At 41.2% G+C, this 22534-nt stretch overlaps 1 protein-coding gene across 2 annotated transcripts in view; it reads right to left on the reverse strand.

The window, feature by feature from the left end:
- FER (FER tyrosine kinase) overlaps positions 1–22534 on the reverse strand; it is a 304375-nt gene that overhangs the window by 114037 nt on the left and 167804 nt on the right. For both annotated transcript variants that reach the window (XM_033929145.1, XM_033929146.1), the window contains exons 12-13: positions 20734–20937; positions 4610–4732 (exon numbers count right to left, since the gene is read on the reverse strand). In XM_033929145.1, the coding sequence (XP_033785036.1) occupies positions 4610–4732; positions 20734–20937 (327 nt within the window). The remainder of the gene's footprint in view (positions 1–4609; positions 4733–20733; positions 20938–22534) is intronic.

The raw sequence follows: 22534 nt of genomic DNA on the forward strand, positions 1-22534 counted from the left end.
CAACCCTTTCAGCACACAATAGGCAATGCACATATTTACATCTTAGGAGGGCAACTTTCTAAGTTCAAACGATTTTATTGTTGAAAACAGCAAAACAGCAGAAGCAGACAGATGATAGCAAAGTCCAGTAAGGAACATTTGAGCATCGTCCACAGCAAAAGAACAGTCTTTAACATTTTATAGTTCAAGCATCAAATTTCTGTGTCTCAATGGCCACAAATTTGGACTTGGACAATGAGATGTACAATGTCAGCATCTATGAGACAAACATGGTTTTTTCTGTTGCATAGAGCATTATGGACCCCTGTTCGGTTACAAAAATTGGATAGCTCTAAGTATAATAAATGTTGGCAGTCATCTCGAAGCAGGGACTTTAGATAATTTTTATTCTATTGTCCATTTGTTATGACTTTTTGGAAATCAATTTGGGACCAAATTAATTGTTTATTAGATAATCCAGTGGCATTGTCATATGATACTGTGCTGTTTGGTAAGGCAATGAGAGCAAAAAGTCAGATTTCTTCAAATAATAATAAATTATTACTTATAATGACTGGGGTTGCCATTCAACAAATTATGTACAATTGGAAAAACTGGAGTAGATTAAATTATAATTTCTGGTGGAATTCCTTATGCCATTTATAAAATGGAAAGATTTATTGCAATACATCGAGGATGTTTTAAGAAATTTCAAGATGTGTGGGAGCCATTAACAAAATATTGTTCTGATTAAATTAAAAAAAAATTTTCCCTTAAATTTTACAGGTTCAATTATAAGGGGTGAGGGGATAATTTTATTATTATATATTGTACAAGGTATTTGATTGTATAATAGGAAGGGGTGGGAGATAAGAAAATATCATTTGTACTATTGATGATTATTGTAAACCTGTTTTGACATATTGACATACTTATTTTGAGTTTGAAAATGAATAAAGATTTTTTTAAAAAACAAAACAAAACATTTTATAGGTACATAATGCAAAGTCCACCAATTAGTCCACCAAAACACCTAGGTCCAGAAACAACTAACAACACAAACCAGGACCCTAGACTCTTATGAGCCCTGGAGCAGTCCATCCATCATCCCTTCCCCCACTCGAATCAATAAACTGTAATCATAGTATAAACATACAAAACCGTACACCCCCTCCCCCACCCAAAAGTACAGACCCAAAACCAACTGCTAATGGAACCCAATCCCCCCAGGCCAACTTTCTTAGCTTATTTCTTGGCATAAACACTGTTCTATCTGCAGAAATGCCATTTAATTACTGCAATTTACTAATTATGTTTTGTCATAATTAAGCTATAGCATTTTAGTTATACTAAACAAGCATGTTTTAATTGTTTTTGTGGGAGACCAGGATAAGTAAAATCAAATTCCTAATCGAATCACAAAAATAGCTGTCACAGTGCAACTGCCATGTTAAAATACACTGCCACTCTGTATGGACAGATTTATTTTGAAGATACATTTTAAAGCCATTCCCATACGTCAACAGTATTTTACAAATGGAAATCAGCTATTACAAAATTTCCCACTTTTACCTGCAGTAAGCAGAGACATTTCTATGGGGTGTGATTTTCACCTACACACATATTTTTAAAAATTCAAGCTCAGTATCCTGTTTACAACAGAGGCCAACCCAGGTTCCAAGTACCTAGCTAGATCCCAAATAGTAAAACAGTTTTTATGCTGCTCATCCTAGGAATAAGCAGTAGATTTCCCCAAACCACCTCAATAATGGCCTATAGACTTCTCTTTTAGGAAATTATCCAAACCTTTTTTAAACCTTGCAAAGCTAATTGATTTCACCTTGGGGGTTAGCATCCAAGAAAAGGATCTGGGTGTCAAAGACAATTCTCTTTGGTGGTGATACACATTTTAGAAAAGGTTCCATGTTTACTGAATCTTTTATAAAATACTAGTGTTTAAGCCCGTTACATTAACGGGTGCTAGAATAGATGTGTAGACTTTTAGCACAATGGGGTGCTGAGGCACTTCTTTCTTTCTTTCTGTCTGTCTATCTTTCTTTCTTTCTCTCTCCCTGGCCCCCTATCTCTCGCTGTCTTTCTTTCTGTCTGTCTCTCTCACTGGCCCCCTGTATGTCTGTCTCTCTCCCTGCCCCCCTGTCTGTCTGTCTCTCTCCTTGCCCCGCTGTCGTCTTTCTTTCTCTCTTCCTGCCCTCCCTTTCTTTCTGTGTGTCTGTATTTCTTTCTTTCTGTTTCTCTCACTGCCCCCTGTCTTTCTATGTCTCTGTCTCTCTCCCTGGCCCCCTGTCTGTCTTTCTTTCTTTCTGTCTCTCTCCCTGCCCCCTGTCTTTCTGTGTGTCTGTCTCTCTCCATGACCCTCTATCTGTCTGTCTTTCTTTCTTTCTGTTTCTCTCCCTGCCCCCTGTCTTTCTTTCTGTCTCTCCCAGCCAGCTGTCTGTCTGTCTTTCTTTCTGTCTGTCTCTCTCCCTGCCCCCTGTCTGTCTTTCTTTCTTGCTTTCTGTCTCTCTCTTTCCTCGGCTGTCAACCACCACCCCTTGCCTGTTCCCCCTGTCCAGCAGCAGCCCTTCTCCCTTCGGTTTAACTCCCCCCTGTCCAGAAGCACCTCATCCCTGCCCCCCCTGTCCAGCAGTAACCCTTCTCCCTTCCTTTTACCTCCCCCCTGTCCAGCAGTACCCCTTCCCTGCTCCCCCTCTCCAGCAGTGGCCCTTCTCCCTTTTTACCTTCCCCAGTCCAGTAGTACCCCTTCTCCTTTCCCTGCTCCCCCTGTCCAGCATCTGCCAGCTTTAGTTCAGCTTTAGCCGCAGTTTCATCAGGTAGCCTAGGGGCTTTTGATAGGCTGGCCTGCCTCACATCATTGAAGTGGGCCAGCCTAGCAAAGGCCCCGCGACTGCTTGATGAAACCGTGGCTGCTGCCGCTGCTGGTCCAGGGGTGAGAAGAAGAGGAGTCCCGGCAGCGTAAGCAGAAGGCAGGAAGTCAGCCGGCATCAGCGATCGGGGCAGAAGGCAGGAAATTAGCTAACGCAGGCACAGGTGATCGGCGGCAGGCGGGATTATTCTACTGCGCACGCATGGAGTTTAAAGTGCACATGCGCACTAAGGACACGGGGGTTGAGGGATACAGATAGAGGTAGAGATAGGTTATGAAAGAGGGCTTACATAGAAGGATAAGGGGACTAAAAGGGTTTAGACGCCAGCACCTTACAGGTCATGGACCTGATGGGCCACCGTGGGAGCGGACTGCTGGGCGCGATGGATCTCTGGTATGACCCAGCAGAGGCAACTTCTTATGTTCTTATGTACTAGCATCATTTTGAATACATGAACCAAAATGTCCATTTTCCAACCAAGTTGGATAATACAAAGTTATTCTCACTAAATACATTCAGGATCAGAAGTACTAAGACATTTTTCCACAGAGAATCACAAGTCAGCTTTGATACGCATTTAGTCAGGTTATAATACAGATCTCATATAATTTGTTCAAGAAGACTGTCCTCCCTTCCACATGCAAAGGTATATGTGCTTTAGCCAAAAGAGATGGAATATACAAATGGCAACTATAAATTTTTTAAACAGAAATTCCACGGGGTCTTTGCTTTTAAAAGTTAGTTTACATGTACCTAAAAACCTGCAGTCTTCCTGAGAGTTTTGTAAATTACCTTTCAAATATGAAAAATAGTCTCTTTTTGTGCTTCTGAGAACCAGATGCACAGAATAGTATGCAAATTAGGCAACTACTATAGAAGCTTTAAAAGTCTGCCATAGAATTCAATAACCTTGTCATAGAACAAACCCAAAATCTCTTGTAGGAACCCAGAGGCCATTTTCCATTAAAATAGTCCTTTTCAATTTCCTGCTAAATGCTGTGTTTCACTAGAAGGGAAAAATTTTCTTTTCTCTGAACCGAAACAATTGTTGGAATTTATTGTGGCTAACGAAAGGGGGAGAGTGATTATTGGTTCAATTGTGTTACCCGCAGTTTAACGAACCTGCTTTCAGAGGGTTATTCTCCTAATCTGTCTCCATGATATAATCTTAATTTCTTTCTTTTTTTTTTTTTTTTTTGTATTACCTGTGCTTGGATCACATCACTTGTGGACTAAACAATTAATAATGATTTCTTATATTTTTCTTTTCTATCGTAATGGCCAGTGTTGGCTGATCTAGACTGGTATATCTTATTTCTAATCTGTATTCAAGTAGATTTACTTGTTTATATTTGAAAATTTTAATAAATAAAATAATAAAACAGTCCTTTTTCCTTACCTCAGATATAGATTGGACTAGAGAAGTTCTGCCTAACTGATTTACAAATGAAATACAATGAATAACCAAACTGTGACTATGGACATTCGAAAGAAACCATTGTTCATTAAATAATTGTCCTAAGTAGTCCTTTATTGGTGGCACCTCAAACATCCATAAGGCCTCATCTGAAGCCCTTAAATATATTAAATATCTGAAGGTTAAACTATAAGCCATTGCTTTTTCCCAACCATATAAACAAATTCCATTGTCAATAGGACCCTTTCATTAAAAAAAAAAAGTAGCTTCTTAGTAATGTACATCACGGTTTATAGACAAAAAAAATCAAATAAATCAGAACACATACCTTCATTACAGGATTCAGCAGAACTACACCTGATTTCTTAGTAATGACTTGTTTAGTTGTATAATGATGATCTATAAGTTGAGGGATAGTCATGAAGCCAGTTCCTTCAAACCGATACTGATTCTGCGAGGTAGAAAATTCCATTCAAATTATGGGCAAGAAACATATAAACTTTTTTATAAGTAAATTTTAATTTTAAAATTATTAGATATTATAAATTATCTGAAGATGCATAATCCTATTAAAAATGAAAAATGCAGTGAGGCCAATATTCAGCAGCCACTTCCAATCACAGTTAACCAGATAATTTAGCCTGTCACTTTGAATATCTCAGGTAAATTTAGTTGGATAAGATGCTGAATTTGAAAATACCCAGTTAAATATAACCAGATATATTTATCCAATTAACATTAGTGCAGGTATTTCCCCCAACCAGACCTAACCAACTAATCTTAACCAGATACACAAAATACGTATACCAGTCTCTATAAATGTTCAGAGGTTAACTCCAGAAGTAGAGGAAATATATATGTCTCAGCCAGTACAGCACAATAAGTATCATGGTTCTCTGGTACAGCTTGACTTTCAGCAAAGTCTTTTCCACAAGAGGTAGTGGAGGATACTGTGACAGGCAGGACCTTGTCTCATCCAGAGACTCTGTTGTTAACCCTCATTATGCCAAGCCAGTGCCTATTCTCAGAGAAAGAAAAAGCTTTATAAAGTCTGACAAGCAGACAGGCACATCAGCAGGGCAGATAAGAAGGACAAGTGCAGCAGCTGCTCAGGATCCTATTGTATTTCCCTATTATTCCTTGCAAACATGTAGAAAGAAAACTTCCCTTTAACCCTCCAATATTTCAGCCCGACACACAGAGAGTTAAAGACAGGGGAGGAGTCAGGAGAGATGAGTGCAGAGGGGAGGAACAAGCCAGGCTGAACACTCTGCAGAGCATATCAGGAAACGCTGGGAGAATTTGTAGACCAATTCCTCCACCACGTTGGAAAAGGCAACCAGAAACCCCCAGGCAAGAAAGAAACTCATTTCCTAGGGAAAAGTTAGCTTGGAAAGGAGAGAATTCTGAAACAAAGTTTACACAAGCTGGCTGGGAGAAACATGGCTTCTCACAGAGTGGGGGAGGGGAGCTGCAAGATAGAGAAGGTACTGCTATGGAAATAAATGAGCAGGGTTTTGAGTCAAATAACCTAGTCCAGTGATGGCTAACCTTTTTGAGCCCGAGTGCCCAAACTGCCGCACAAAACCAAAGAATTTCCTCAAAGTGCCAGCACGTCAATTAAACCTTAATAACAAGATTTTAGTATCTAAAAACTCTTTATAAAGTTACCTGAACTATGTAACATCATTTTTAAAGGTTGGAATCTTTGTATTGTCAGAGAATCAATTTGATTCACAATCCTTTGGTTTTCATTTCAATTTATTGGCAATTTATGTTTTAATGATTTCATTCAATTTAATGAATTTAGGAAGAATTTGATTCAGTTACACAATATATTTTAAATGTATTCTTCACATAACATGTCAAATGTATCCTGAGTAAAAAAAAAAAGATAAACTTCTTAAAACTGTTAACTGTGTCAAGACTCGGTGTGTATTCCCAAAGAGTCTATACATGTTTTTTGTACAATTTACAATCAAATTAGAAAATAGTTAAATCATTACATTTCTAATAATATGATGTAAAGAAAACAAAAGAGCTTTCAATTAAACCAACCGTTTTTATTGGAAATTCCAGATTGGAATACAACAGGGCCATGTAAAGTCCCTTTTTTAAATAACATCTTTAAATAATATTTAAATAACTTAGAAAGTATCTTAACTGCAAACTGAAAACACTGCTTCATGTAAACATATGCATTGGGCATGCTCTGAAAAAAATTAATGTGATTTTTGTTGTTGCATGCATGCTGATAACTTGTCAATCCTTGGCTCATAGTGCGTTAATTTCAGAGCAACACATGCAGCACTCATGTCATCCGTTAATCTGTTTCTAGCATCAGATTTTATATGATTCAAAGCCGAAAACAGCTGCTCAGAAGCATAGGATGACCCAAACAAAGTAAGAAGAGCAATCCCAAGTGCTTTCATGGACTTAAAATTGTCTGGCAGAGAATTCCACGCTTTTAGGATTTCATTTTCAGAACTGCTAGCAGTGATTTCATTTGTCACCCTTTCACACTCAATACGTTCAAGAGCCGAACGCAGGTCATTGAATTTACTTTTCCAGATAGAGCTTTCTTGAAATTCCAGTAGCTCCATTTCCAAATTTTGAATATCCAACCACTGTAAGCAGGAAAGATCAAGATCTTCAAATGTGGACTTTTCTGGGGAAGTTATAAATGAAAGGGTTGTCTCCATCTTACGGAACTGAGAAAATCTTTTACTAAAATTCTCCTTTGCTTCGGCTACAATGGTGGAATATGCTTTGTGGATTTCCTGGTGTTTTTTATGACTGTCCACAAATGTTGTAGAATTATCCAAATGTATTTTTAGGTTGGGAAAATATTTTAGCTGTCCACTCTCAAGGTCTTTTTCAAAAACATGCAATTTTCTCTCAAAAGCTTTGATGTCACTAAACATGCTTTCTGCTGTTTTTCCCATGCCTTGTAATTTTTTGTTTAGTACATTAAAGTGGTTAGTAAAATCTGTAAAGAACATGAGGTTGGTAAGCCAGGCCATGTTGGTGAGTTGAGGATAGTCTTCCCCCTTTTCGTTCATAAATAGCCTAACTTCTTCCAAGCAGGCCACAAATCTCTCTAACACTCGTCCTCTGCTCAGCCACCGGACATTATTGTACATCAGTAAAGTGATATATTGTGCCTGAACCTCATCAAGAAGGGCTTGAAATTGTCGAAAATTAAGAGCACGCACCATGATGAAGTTCATCATTTTTGTTACATCTTTGAGGACATCGTCAAGTTTTTTGCTGCTTTCTTTGGCACAGAGAGCCTCTTGATGTATTATGCAGTGAAATTGAATCAGTGGATGTTTTGCTTCCTTAGCAAAGAAATGAATGATTCCTGATGTTGTCCCCACCATGCTAGGTGCTCCATCGCTAGTAACTGAAACCACTTTTTCTGGACTTATGTCTAGTGATGAAAAAGCCTTCATCACAGCATTGTGGATATCTATCCCTTGTGTTCTTCCAGGCAAAGACAGCAGTTTTACCAGCTCTTCTCTCATGATGTCACCAGTAGCATAACGCAAAATGAGCGGTAGTCTTGCATGGTTAGTAATATCTGTACTTTCATCCAAGCACATGGAGTAGAAGGGTGCTTTTTGTAAGTCGCAAGTAAGCTGTTGACTAACATCAGCAGCCATTCGCAGAACCCTATCTTTTGCAGTATTTCTGCTTAGCGGCATCTCAGAGATGCGCTGCACAATTTTATCCTTGTTTTGGAAATCATGGAAGAGTGAATTACTCCCAGCCAAAATTGCCTTTTTGATAAAATCTCCATCAGAGAGGGGCTTACCATGTTTTGCCATGCACAGTGAAATTTGAAAGCTGGCAACTGTAAGATGATTAGTTTTTGAAAGATAGTTGCTAAAACTAAGAGACTGGGAGTGATATTTCTTTAATTTTCCTACAAGGAACTCTTTTCTTTGAGCTAAACCAAGTTCAGCAACACTGTTATGGTTGGTCTCAAAGTGACGTTTGACACTTGATGTGCGAGACACAACACTTTCATTACACATAATACACAATGCTTTCCCACTGCGTTCAATCACTCCATATGTCTCTGTCCAGGCCTCTTGGAATGGTCTTCCACTATCTGTTTTTACTTTTTTTGCTGTACTCATTTTCTTTGTTCAAGATTTCAAGTCTACAAAAAGATAAAATTTGTATAATAAAAAAAATCTAATGAAGTGCTGTATACAAATCCGTCCCCATAAAAAAATATGTGATTGGGGAATTTTACTAATTGTAGACATCCGTTTTGGTTAAAAAATATACTGTCCGGGTGAAAACCGGACTTGTGCAACCTGAGTGTATGGGAAAAGGACTTTTATTTTTCATTATTGGAGCCTTTGTTATTTTATTATGATGTTTACAAAAGCACTGTGAAGGGCCACATATACACTTTACTGTTTTTTGCTATATTGAGTTTTCCATAAGGTACAGCGCAGAGGATTAGTGTGTTGGTTGTTCACAGAGAGCCCAGCCCTCCTCTCAGCTTACTGAACTTCTCTATGCAATCATCATAAGCAGCTTTTTTATTTCCTCGAATTTAGCATGTCCCCCATGGAAGATACAGAGGTTTTTACAGAGGAGCGCATTATTAGACACATTAACATCCTCACCTCTCTAGCATGGGAGCACTAGGAACTGTTCCTGATTACAGATGTCACATGTGGAGTCACACTACAGCCTCACTGAGTTCCTGTGACAGACTCAGTGTGAAGCTTCTCTTCCTCCCCCCACTTCCCCCTCACACACTGCCTGGCTCATAGGATACTAAGGGGAAGACAGGCAGGCTAAACATCCACTCACAGGACTGCAGCCAGCACAGGAGGATGGGCCGCGGCCCACCGGGACAATGCCCGGTCCTCCCAATGGCCAGTCCGGCCCTGTTGCCAGGTGAGCTGCAAAGCAGACACCGGCACACTTGCCTCCCGCCGCGCCGCATATCTTAATTGCGGACTAGAGAGTTGCGCGGGGACAGAAATCCCACCCGTCCCCGCCAAAGTCTCACCCGTCCCCGCGAGGAATGTCCTCCGTCCCCGCCCGTCCCCGTGAGGAATCCCCTCCGTCCCCGCCCGTCCCTATAAACTTCAGAAATAGTTATTTCATTTAATTATGCTACTGAATTAAAGGCTCTGGTAGAAACCCATTTACAAATAAGCAAAAAGACTTTATTAATTTGGAAATATTAATTGGGAAGAATACACACTTTGTAAACGGGTTTCTATCAGAGCCTCTTTTGTTTATAAATTTTTATCAACACAACTAATATACTACTTTATCCTGAAGCAAAAAAAAAGAAATAGAATTCTTTTCCTACCTTTGTTGCCTGGTTTCAGCTTTCCTCATGTTCCTTCCATCCACTGTCTCTCTTCCTTCTGCGTCTTCCATTTGCTCTGTTACTGTGCCTCTCCCTTTCTCCCCCCTTCCAAATTGGTCTGGCACCCATCTTCTTCCCTCCGCTCCCCCCATAGTCTGGCATCTCTGTCTTCTTCCCTGCCAGCGTCTTCTCCCCACTCTCTCTTCCCCATTTCCTTTCAGCGTCCTTCTCCCCCCATCATCCCCATGTTCTGTCAGCGTCCTTCTCCCCCCTCTGTCTTCCCCATGGCCTTTCAGCGTCCTTCTCCACCCCCCGTCTTCCCCATGGCCTTTCAGCGTCCTTCTCCCCCCCCCCCCCCGTCTTCCCCATGTCCTGTCAGCGTCCTTCTCCAACCCTTTGTCTTCCCCAGTGCTTTCAGCGTCCTTCTCCCCCATCCTTCTCTCCCGCCCCGGGTGCAGCACAGCCAGCCAGGTCCCCTTACTTTTGTGGCGCTTCCCAGACCGACAACAGCCCCGGTCTGACAAACCTCCCTGCCCTTAACCGCGAATCTAAATTTCCTTCTTACAGCTGCTGTAAGAAGGTAATTTAGATTTGCGGTTAAGGGCAGGGACGTTTGTTGGACCAGGGCTGTTGTCGGTTGGTCGGGTTAGCGCCACAAAAGTAAGGGGACCTGGCCGGCTGTGCTGCACATGGGAAGGGGCGGAGCAGACCGCCCCCCTCCCTTGGTAGCCACTCGAGCCGCGAGGCTACTCCTCCTTACCTACCCTGCCTGCAGTACAGAGCCAAACGGAAGTCTTCCCGACGTCAGCCCTCCCTCCCTCCGACGTCAGCGCTGACGTCGGGAAGACTTCCGTTCGGCTCTGTGCTGCAAACAGAGCAGGTAGGGAGAAAAGCCGCGCGACTTAGTACATCCAGCCCCGCAGGAACCCCGCGACCCTAGGGGGCGTCCCCATGGGATTCCTGCGACCCTAGGGGGCGTCCCCACGGGATCCCCGTGACCCGAAGGGGGAACCCGCGGGATGCCCGCCGTCCCTGTTCAGCTCTCTATTGCGGACCTTCCCGCGTGCCAGCTGCAAGGCCTTCGCGTGCCACAGCTGGCACGCGTGCCATAGGTTCGCCATCGCTGACCTAGACTATGGCATGGAATGTAATTATGAACCAGAGGAAGGTGTATTTGAAGAAAGTATGTGTGAATAGAGCTGATTAGCTGTAAAATCTTTCTGTTTAAAAGTGCAACAAGTGATCCTGTAATAGAGAACTAAAATGGAGGTTTAATTAGCTGCTTGGAGTGTGCATGTGGTTTGCTGCAGTGGGGGACGGAATCCCCATGCTACTGCAGCCTCAGCCTGAGTTACCAGTAGGGCTGCTTCAGACGTCCAGAGTTTGTCCTTGTCCTGATTAATTGGGAACAGGGAGGTGTACAGGGACCATTTTTCTGTAATTGGGTGGAGCTTGTTCCCACACCTACTGGCCTCAGCTAGAGAGAGGGCAGTATGGTGAGAGAGCTCTTTGGAGATAGGTATGAAGGAGTGTCCTTTATTTGACTGTGGATAGTAGAAGCAATCTGAGAATTAAGTGCAGGCAGGAGCAAGGCCTGGAGTTGCCTGTGGGCAAGAAGAAGCAAACTTTGGTCCTATTTGCAAAGGCTGATTGGTGTGTGTTAAAAGCAGCAGCCCAGGGGACAAAAGCTGTAAAATAAGTTTGCTGGTTTTGAATGAAGAATACAGAAATCTGGAACTGTGGGAGATATTTGAAAAGTTTGCTGTATTTTGAGGCATGGACCTGTGTTGAAAGCAGCAAAGGGGATTTTGCTGCTAGTTTCCCCATATAAAGAAGTATCAAGGAAAACAAATCTTTTGGTTTTGAAAGTGCAAAAAGGAACAAAAATAAAGACTGTTTATTTTGGGAAACCTGCACACCTCATTGGCACTCTGTGTGAGCGGACTGCTGGGTGCGATGGACCACTGGTCTGACCCAGCAGCAATTCTTATGTTTTTATGTACACCATTTAGACACTTGTTTTGATAGACGGTATATCAAAAATAAAGAAACTTGAAACTTACCAACCCTGTGGATTACAAATTAATGTTTTGAAAACAGTGCTTCAGGATTGGAGTTCCAGGAGCCATGGCCGAGATGACACAGGAGAGAGTCGGTGGCAGCCGGAGGTGAATCCAGAGTGAAGGAAGCAGCTGACGGAGGCAGGCATCTGGATCAGAGGCGTGCCCGGAGCGAAGGCAACCTGTGGAAGCGGTTGCAGAGGTGGCCAAGAGGCCTTAAATCTCAAGGCTGAGACCCATCAATCCCTAAGGTAAAGGGTACCTGAAGGAGGGCTGGTATGGATAAAAGTAAGAAGTGTCCCGCAGAGGGGAAAGGGAAAAGCTGGTGAAAGAGCCACACTTGGGTGTTCCTTCTGTTTATAACTTCCTGGAGGAGTTCACCCAGACGGAGGCAGCATGGAAGCTGAGCGTCGCCAGTTTAAGGAGGTGATGCAGGAGTCGTTGAGAATGCAGATGGACTTATGGAGAGCCGATCATCAGATGCAGCAGACTTGCCATGCTGAAGTGATGCAACAGTTGGGAGAGAATGTCCAGTGGTCTTAAGCAGTGACCCCAGCAGCACTAATACCAACATCCCAGTAGGACCTCCCTTCAGGGAGCCCATTAGACTCAATAAGCTTTCACATGAAGAAGACATTGAGGAATTTTTGTTGGGTTTTCAGCGGGTTGCTGGGGCTTCACGTTGGCCAGTGGAACAGTGGTCACTAAGACTAATACCATGATTAGCAGGCCGAACCTTGGAGGCCTATCAGACTCTTAGTGCTGAACAAGCCATAGACTATAAATGCATCAAGAAGGTTTTGCTAGAATATCTGGGACATTCCCCCGAACATTACAGGACTCAATTTAGGTCTCTTAAAATGGCACCTGGGGAACATCTGAAAGCTCTGGCACAGCGGCTTAGATTCCTGTGCGAAAGGTGGCTATCACTCCACTTTCATAGCTTACAGGCAGTCAAGAGAGCAATTTTTAGAATCCGTGCCTGCCACTTTGAGAGTGGTTGCGCAAGCAAACTGCCCCTACCTTGGATCAGGTGGTGGGGATCGCAGAAGCCCAACACCTGGCCCAGGCATACCCATGGAGAGGGGAGTTTTCAGGCCAGGGATGGGAAAGACAGGGACCCCCAAGAAAACTTCAGGCCATTATGACCGTTCCTCTGACCAAGGTTTATCCTTCAGGTGCTTCTCCTGTGGGAAGGTAGGACATAAACGCCAGAGTTAAGACTTCCTCCAGGGAAGCAAAGAGGGAGTATCTTGTCCTCTTGCAGTAGAGGGGGTAGCAGTTAGGGCATTATTGGACTCAGGGGCGAACCAATCCATCTTGTCCTGGTGTCTATGGGAGGACATCTTGAGGAAGAATGGGCAGAGGGTGGATAGACTTCAAGGGGTGTCCTGAATCCAATGCATGCATGGTACCACCTTACCCTATGAGTTAAAAAAGGTGGGGTTGGAATATCGGGGAACGAGGCATACACTAAATATGGCAATCATGCCTGGCCCGTCTGCCCAATGTTATCCTAGGATGGGAGTGGCCTTACTTCCAGGAATGTTTTGAGGAGCAACAGGAGGGAGAGAGGGAACATGGAAGTGCAGCTAGGCTCTATCTTCCCCTTGGCGGAGGATTTGTTGGAGCGACCCTCCCTCAGGGTTAAAAAAATCCGGATCAGAGACGTAAGGAGAAGCAGGTCTATACTCAAGGTCCGGGAAGAAAGAGGACTCCAGGTGGCGACCCATTGTTTAACATCTGGCGCTCCTTAATCTCTAAAAATGACTCCTCTATTCTCCCCTCCTCTCCAGCAGCGGACGATCTAGCAAAATTCTTCAATGAAAAGGTTGCTACTATAAGAAGCTCTTTTTCATCAGCAGTCACTTACAATTCTCTGGTGCCTAGCGACACTAACCCTATCCCAGTAGACAGATCCTGTACAGTCTTTGAGCATGTATCTGAAGCCCAGGTATCTAAACTGTGCCACAAATTAAGATCCTAAATATCATATACAGCCGATAGTGAATTGTAATGCTCAGAGATATGGAGGTGATAACAGGGAATACCCAACACTACCACCTCACCGCCCAATCATCGCTTAATTCAAAGCACCAGCTGTAAACATTCTACACTAGTAGATATGGTTTGTTTAAGTGCACATAGCTACCGTTCTTTGGAAAATAACAAAACATTGTTTAAACATAAGCCTGAAAAAACTTATCTTAGGTGCTAAATCATTCGTAGACGACCTGATTCTGGGTTCGTACGTAGCAGAGCAGCTACCTCGCTGTGATCTATTGAAAAGGAACCCGTGAACCTAAGATAAGTTTTTTCAGGCTTATGTTTAAACAACGTTTTGTTATTTTCCAAATAACGGTAGCTATGTGCACTTAAACAAACCATATCTACTAGTGTAGAATGTTTACAGCTGGTGCTTTGAATTAAGCGAAGATTGGGCAGTGAGGTGGTAGTGTTGGGTATTCCCTGTTACCACCTCCATATCTCTGAGCATTACAATTCACTATCAGCTGTATATGATATTTAGAATTTATTATGCTTGAGTGATTATTTTGTATTTTTGTTATGATTTTCTAATCACTCCATTCTCATAGTTTTTGAGAGTTTTTGCCCTATTTTTTGATTTGACAAATTAAGATCCTGCAAATGTGTCCTGGACCCATTTCCTTCTTACCTATACGAGAAAATTCCCGCGCTGGCTATATCATCTCTCATCAGACTTATCAACTCTGCCTTACTATCAGATCTATTTTCCATAGAAATGGGACACATTGCCCTGACCCCATTACTGAAAAAAGCTGATCTAGACCCGTCCTCCCCTTCTAGCTATCGTCCTATAGCAAATATTCCTCTCCTGACCAAAATGCTTGAGGCTACTATATCCACTCAGCTCTCATCTTATTTAGAGAGATTCTCCTTTCTATTATCTTGCCAATATGGCTTCAGACCCAATTTCAGCACCAAATCCCTACTGGCCTCAGTAATTTCAAAGGTTCAACAACTTCAATCTTGTAATAAGTTTGCTATCCTACTACAATTTGATCTATCTGCGGCCTTTTATGTTGTCCACCACGATATCCTAATTTACCAACTTTCTGAGATAGACATTGATTCCACAGTCTTAGACTGGTTCTTGAAATTTTTACGATCCCGATCTTACACTGTTAACATGAATGGCACCATGTCTTCTCCTTGGAGACCGTTATGTGGTGTCCCACAGGAATCACCTCTGTCCCCTATTCTTTTCAACATCTATATGTCTTCTTTGAAACTCTTCCATCTATCTCCCTTCGAAACACTATATACATATGCAGATGACATTCTTGTCCTTCTTGAAAAAGATTTCAACCTCACTAACCTCATCGAAAATATAACAGCTTGCATAATGATACTCTAGTCCTGGGTCCTCACTATACAAATGAAGCTGAATGAGTCCAAAACAAAACTACTTTAGCTTGGCCCAAAATTAGTCAGCTACCCACGCTCATTTCACTACCTTCTGGTCCCACATTGCAGATTGAATTCTCAAGCAAAGTTTTGGGCATCATTATTGACTCTACACTTTCCTTTAATGACCATCTCAACTCTCTGGTAAAAAAATGTTTTTTTAGTCTTCACATGTTGAGAAAAGTGGGATCCTGCTTCCGCCAATAACATTTTGCTGTCCTTGTACAATCAATCATTCTTTCCAGACTGGACTATTATAACTCCATCTATCTAAGTCTAACCAAGAAAAGTCTTCAAAGACTTCAGCAGATTCAGAACACTGCGGCTAGGTTGATCTTCGCAAAAAGTAAATTCGAACCTGTTTCCCCACTTCTGTCAAAACTTCACTGGCTTCCAGTGATTTCTAGGGTTCACTTTAAATCTACCTGCCTAACATTCAAGATCCTACATGGCATTTTTCCTCCCCTAATTCCACTATCTTGGAATTCTTCGAGACCTGACATTACCAGATCCACCCAAAACCTTAAACCATCTTTCCCCTCGTTAAAAGACATCATCTATGCAGGAAAATTAGAGAAATCTCTTTTCTTCAAAATCACAGAGCTTTGGAATAACCTTCCTGCCCTGCTGCGGAATCTGGGCTCCTTCCAATTATTCCGAAAGCATCTGAAAACCTGTTTTTTCTCAAAAATGTAAAGCTCGCTACCCTTTTTATAACTACTAATTTTTATTATGTTTTTCCCTCATTTATTAAAGTACATGTAAACAGTGCCAAACTCTATCTTTATGGAGAGGATGCAGTATATAAACTTAGGTTTAGTTTAGACCCTGGATCCTACAAGAAGTACATGAGAGATTTCCCAACCTGGAGTGGGAACAAGGGGTGGATCCTACCCTGTCTCAGACCTGGCAGCAGCTAGGAAGTACCCAGATGGGACGACACTAATTCCAGGTGATAGGGGGGCCTTCTGTATCACATGACCTGGGATTCGGGGAGGCGCTAGGCATCCAAGCACTCATAGTGGGTGTTTGGGGCCTTGCCTGCTTGCGGGTCCTGGACCCCGCCACAATATACGCATATATAAGACTCTACCTCCAGTGGAGGAAGGTGGCATCTGTTGCTAGTCTGACATGCCATCTGAGCCTGGAGCAAAACAAAGTATATTATTTGCCAGTTTCCTCTAAAAGAAGTAGAGAATGAGGTTCAGTCTCAAATGAATGGAAATATGCTGCAGAACTTATCAGCTATATTGGAAGAATCAACTATAACTGATAGAGCTACACTTTTGGTGTCATTTGTATTTGAAAATGATCTTAACTTGGTCTTGAAGCAATTTTTTCTTAATTCACAGTTACTTTTCAATGGTCAAAAAATTTGGATATAACCTGATGTAACAAAATCTACACAGGATAAAGGGAAATTATTTCTGGTCATGAGGGAAGAGACTAGATCTTTGGTGCCACATTCTTGCTAGCTTATCCTTGTAAATGTGTTGTAAAATAATTGGGTTTGAAATATGTATTTTTTGAACTACAACATTTAAGAACCTTCTTAGATATGAAGATGATCTTGAGAAGAACCACATCAACTAAGGAGTGAATTAAGAAACTGAACTCAAATGGACTCAGTTTTTTGCTTTTCCTTTAAATGATTATTCCTTAATATCTTCTGTATAATTAATGGCCCCCTCCTGTTTATAGAGGTTTTAGGAGGTTTATTATTTGCTGTTTTCTTTCTTCCATTTGTGAGGAAAGCAAATAGAGAATTTCCTGTAAGATGTTTATACCATGTTTCTGTATCAAGTATAATGTTTGTAAATTATAATTAAACAAATAAAAAGTTTAGAAAAAAGAGTGCTAGCCAATGGAACAGATAAATATAAATATAGATAAAACTAAATTTCTTTGTTTGAGTTCACAGGATTTGGCTAGATTTGATTGTTTGTCATCTTTGGGTCAAAGCAATTATACATTTGATATGCAAACTAGAGTCTTAGGGGTGCAACTGGATCATTTGCTGACAATGGAGTATCAGGTCAACTTGGTTACTAAGAAATCATTTGGGCTGTTCGAAAATATTGATAAATCATTTTTTGTAATTTTGGTTCAATCACTCATCCTATCCCAGATGGACTATTGCAATATAGTGTACTAAAGGGTTATTGAGGAAATTACAATCAGTGCAAAAGATTGCATCAAGGATTATCTTTTCTATTTCCAAATATCATCCATATATTATCAAATTACAGTGGCTGCCAATGAAGGCTTTGTGTTATGATTTTTAAGATCATGTAATGGTCAGGTGCCACAGTATTTAATGGAATTACAGTACTCCCCCAATATTCGCGGGGGTTCCGTTCCAGGAACCCCCGTGAATGTCGAAAAATCACAAATATGGTTTTTAGGCAGGGGAGACAGGAGAGGGCAGCTGGAGTGCCGGCGAGTGAAGGAAATCACTCACGGTATGCTCTGACTGCCTCTTCCTGTACTAAAGTTGGGCCTCACCAATCAGGAGCTGCTTTGACATGCAGCTGCCCTCTCCTGCCTCCCCTTTGCGGTCAGAAATTACTGCGAATGACCGGGACTGCAAATTTGCGGGGGAGCACAGTAATTACATTTTTAGTTTGTGGGTTGGGTCATGTTCACAGAAGCAATTTTATCTGCAATTTCCATCTCTGAAGGCAATCAAGTCATTCACTCATTGGACTGCTTCGGTTTTTACCAGACTCCTTTAATTTGGAATTAACTTCCCATTCTAGTTAGATCAGAGGTTTGTTATACAGTTTTTAGAAAATTTCTTAAAACATTCTTGTTTAAGAAATTTTTATCATGAATACTGATGCCATATTTTGTTTGTAATTGTACATCTGTCATTATGTTCTAACTGGGTTTGTCACCAGAATTTAATATTTCTGTTAACTGTTTTGAACTTGTAAGGGCTTTGGCAGATTACAAATTGTAATGTAATGTGATGTGATCTTAGGCAAATCACTTAACTCTCCATTGTCTCAGGTACAAACTGAGATTGTAAGCCCTCCAGTGACAGAAAAATACCTACTGTGTGTTTATTTTTATAGGTATTTATAAATCATTGTTTATTTATAGACCAATCTTTATGTTTATTGGTATTTATAGACTGCAGCTTGATGCATCATCTTAGCAATTTACATAGTACTAAACAAAAAGAAAAGAACCCCATCAACAGGAAAGTAAAATTATAAAAATTCAGAAAAAACAATGAATTACAGAATAAAATTCTAATTAGAATAAAAAAACATAGAATTGGAGTGAGCGAGGCCTTTGTTACGTGTGTGATGTGGTGTCGGAGGAGGGCACACCTCTTTCCTTTTCAGACTTACAAGCCAAGAGGTCTTTGGAAGCTAGAGATTGGCTGTATCATCGTCAGGTCTCTCACTATCTCCGGTCCTTGGAGGCCGCTACTTTGAATGAAGATATGGTGTGTGAGACCTTAACTTTATCGCATCAGACAGGACCAGTTTGTAATTAGGTCAGCTTGGGCTGTTTCAGTACCCCTTGGGATTATGAGGTAGTGGCAGTGGTGTGGAACCAAGATCTTTCCTCCTCCGACCATATCACGGGTGATGGTCTGCGCTTTCTTAGGATAAATAGTAACACTTTCACTTAAATTGATGCGTAATGTCAAGTTATATGATATCAGAATAGCACTGGCTCTACAACAAGTTGAAATAGAAAGAAAAAGCCTCAGACAAGGGCCCTCCCACCTCCCCAAAAAGTGGTTTCTTAAAGGTAGTTGAGCAGTCACCTCATTGGCAAAAAATCTTCATCAACATTGAAAAGACTCTGTGCTGAAGGTTTTTTGCCAATGGGATGACCGCTCAACCACCTTTAAGAAACCACTTTTTGTGGAGATGGGAGGGCCCTTGTCTGAGGCTTTTTCCTTCTATTTCAACTTGTTGTAGAGCAGTGGTCTCAAACACGCAGCCCGGGGGCCACATGCGGCCCGCCAGGTACTATTTACAAAAGTACTATTTACAAAAGTAAAATATAACAGTTTCTTGATCATATGTCTCTTTAGCTATAAATGACAATATTATTATTAAGATTTAGTCAAAAGGAAAGATTTATAAACTAAAAAGAGTTTTACCTCATGCAAAATTGTCATTTCTTTAATAAGACATTAACTATTTTTTTCTGCGGCCCTCCATGTACCTACAAATCCAAAATGTGGCCCCGCAAAGGGTTTGAGTTTGAGACCACTGTTGTAGAGCCTGTGCTGTTCTGATATCATATAAAACTTGACATTACGCATCAATTTAAGTGAAAGTGTTACTATTTATCATTACTGACTTTTCATTGTATCTGAGTCATTCTGGCTGCGCTTGACTCATTCTATTGTTTTGACTCATTCTATTGTTTTGACTCATTCTTCCTCGCCTGACTCATTCTATTGTTTTGCAAGAACAACAGTATAAATTTCTCCTTTGTCTTCATGTCTTGCTTTACCGGGCTTTTGTTTCCGGGTATGCATTCCATGCTCAGTGTCCTAGCTGCCATTCCACCACATCTGGCCTACTTCACATGTTTTCGTCCTGTGAGAGACTGTAGACATTTTGGTCTTTTGTTGGACTCTATCTACAGACTGTTCTGCATAAAGCAATTCCTTTGAGAGCAGATGTTCTGCTCTTTTCTCAGGTCACCTCTTTGGGATTGTCCAGAGGGGGAAATTTGTTAATACAAAAAGCTTCTTTACTGGCTAGAAAATGTATTCTTTTCCTATGGCGATACTCGCAAGTGCCTAACATTACTATGTGGAAAAATGAAATGTTTACTTTGCTTAAATTTGAACATATGGAGGAAATTTCAGGGGATTCGAGCTCCTGTTTGGGAGGGTCTTTCCCATAGGGCTAAAAATTCTCTTTTCAACTTTTGACACTGGAGTGTGGGGGGAGGGGAGGAAGAAGCTTTCTTTCTGATTTTATATGGAATTTTAAGGTCTCTGTGAAGGACAAACACGGATGACTTTATTTTGTCAGCATTTGCCTGCTTATATTGTTATGTTGTGTTCTGTTTGGTTTTATGATTCAATAAAAGAAATTTAAACTCAAAACAAAACAAAACATAGAATTGTAAAAAAATTAGAATATCTGAATGTATACCATTTTGACAGAACTTGCAGGGGGTATATAAGAAATTAAATAAATTAAATACAATAATTTATACCATAAAAGACAACTGAAAGTGAATCACATTTAAAACAATAAAGAGAAATTCATATTATATTACCAACCTGAGAAGTTTCTGGGTGTGAATCCCCTTTGATACATTCAAGAATAATATGAATTTAGACTCATTAGCTCATTTAGAAGTTATGATTACAATTAAAGCTATTGATAATTAATCTATTTTGGTCTATTACTGACACAAATTTTCCCCAGGCTGAAAGAAATTTATTTTGGGGAAGAGATTTTACAATATATTTTTGTGCTTGTTTTCAGAATATCAGCCCATTCTAATGCACATATAGGCACCAAAACAGCTGCCTGATGTTAACAGCTTTTCAGTCACCAATGAAACAATTTGCCAAATATTACAAAAAAATTATCTGAAACCTACTTCAGCATATTGTATGATAAAGTGTCTTCGCTGTCCATCTGAAAATACAGAAAGGACATATTCGCCAGGTTTCCCATGACTCTCTCGCACCAAAAAGTCTCCTTGCAGCTTTAATAATTCCTGGGCTTCCACTCTTGGGATTGCACCATGATACCATTCCTGCTCCGCCAATGGCTTCTCACTAGTTGATATCACATCAAAGAACTAAAATCAATATAAAAAATAGTTGTCATTTAAAAACCATTTTAATGCAAGATTATACTGTTTACACAGTCTATAATTTCAATTCATTATGGGGTCAATATTCAGCCAGAAGACATTAGACCTGGATAGTCAGTGCTAGGCCATATCCAGACACAGGCACTGAATGTCAAAGTCTTTGATGGCACCTTAAAGCTATCCAAGTATGGCCAATATTCAGTGCCATACCCAAATAGCTAACTAGACAAAGTTAGGACTATTTATGCAGTCTGACTTGCACAGTTAGCTATATGGGTCACCAGCACTGAACAACACTGATGTTTACATTACTCCAGGTAATGTCCCGACTTATTGGAGAGGGCTGCGACAGTCAGAGCAAATATTCAGCAGCACCATCTGATTAAGTGCCACTGAATATTCACTCCAACCCATTCACTGTGATTTTTCCTGCCTGGTTGCTTTGAATATAAAACCTTATGGTTGTATATCCAAATCTCTAAACTGCAGTCAAAAATAATAAGACAACACTACCACTCTTACATGCATATTTCTTTTAAGAAACTTGAACTTTATCGAACTCTTCAAAACCACCAATACATCAGATATATATGCATAAATATATTGTCTTTAAATAAGATTGAAAAGTAAAAACTATGCATTTTCTCTTACAAGAATTTCTTCTACATTTCTTACCTAGTTATGATGAGTCAGAGCTTATTGGATAGCTCTTTTAAGTGTAGATATGTGATATTTAAGATTTTGCAGATAAATATCAGTTCTTATAAAATAAGGGGCTCATAATAATTTTTTAAAAAAGTCTAAGAAGTAGCCTAAATGGGTACTTGGACGATCAAAAAGCCTGATCGTACAAGTACCCATAATCAAAGCTGGTTTTAGACATATCTAAAACCAACTTAGGCCTTTCCCCTGCCTCTAAACGCATAGAGCGAAAAGAGGCGTTTTTGAGGAAGGGAAAGGGCGGAAGGTGGGCCGACCTAGACATAGGCATCCAGCAGGTATAACCATAACCTTTAACAGGTTGCCTAGTCGGCAACCTACCCCCCCCCCCCCACTGCAACCATCGCGGCAGGAGATGGCTCATCTCCCCTGCCGCGATGCGATCACCCCTCTACTCGAACTGCCGCGACCCACATCAGGAGAGATGCCCAATCTCTCCCGCCGAGGTTTGTGGCAGTTCCTGTAGAGGGGAGATCGCATCGCGGCACGGGAGATAGCCAATCTCTCCTGCCACGATGCATCAACCCCCCCCCTACAACGATCCACGCAGGAGGGAGCCAAGCTCTCCTGCTCCGTCGAACCGCGACCCCCCGACAACATTGGGGCAAGAGGGAGCCCAAGCCCTCCTGCCCCGTTGAACCGCGAACCCCTGCCGACATCGAACCAGGAAGGAGCCCAAGCTCTCTTGACCAGGCAACCCCCTTACCCCCCACGTCCAAAAGGGTTTTTTTTTTTATAATGACCTGCCTCTACGTTCAGCTGTTTAAACGCCCAGACCACCACTACGTCTAAAATTGCACCATATAATCAACCTAAAAAAAGCCTAAGTCCCAAAAGGCCAAAACAAGGCCAGTCCTTCACC

This window comes from Geotrypetes seraphini, chromosome 1, assembly GCF_902459505.1.
Source record: "Geotrypetes seraphini chromosome 1, aGeoSer1.1, whole genome shotgun sequence".
Taxonomy (NCBI): domain Eukaryota; kingdom Metazoa; phylum Chordata; class Amphibia; order Gymnophiona; family Dermophiidae; genus Geotrypetes; species Geotrypetes seraphini.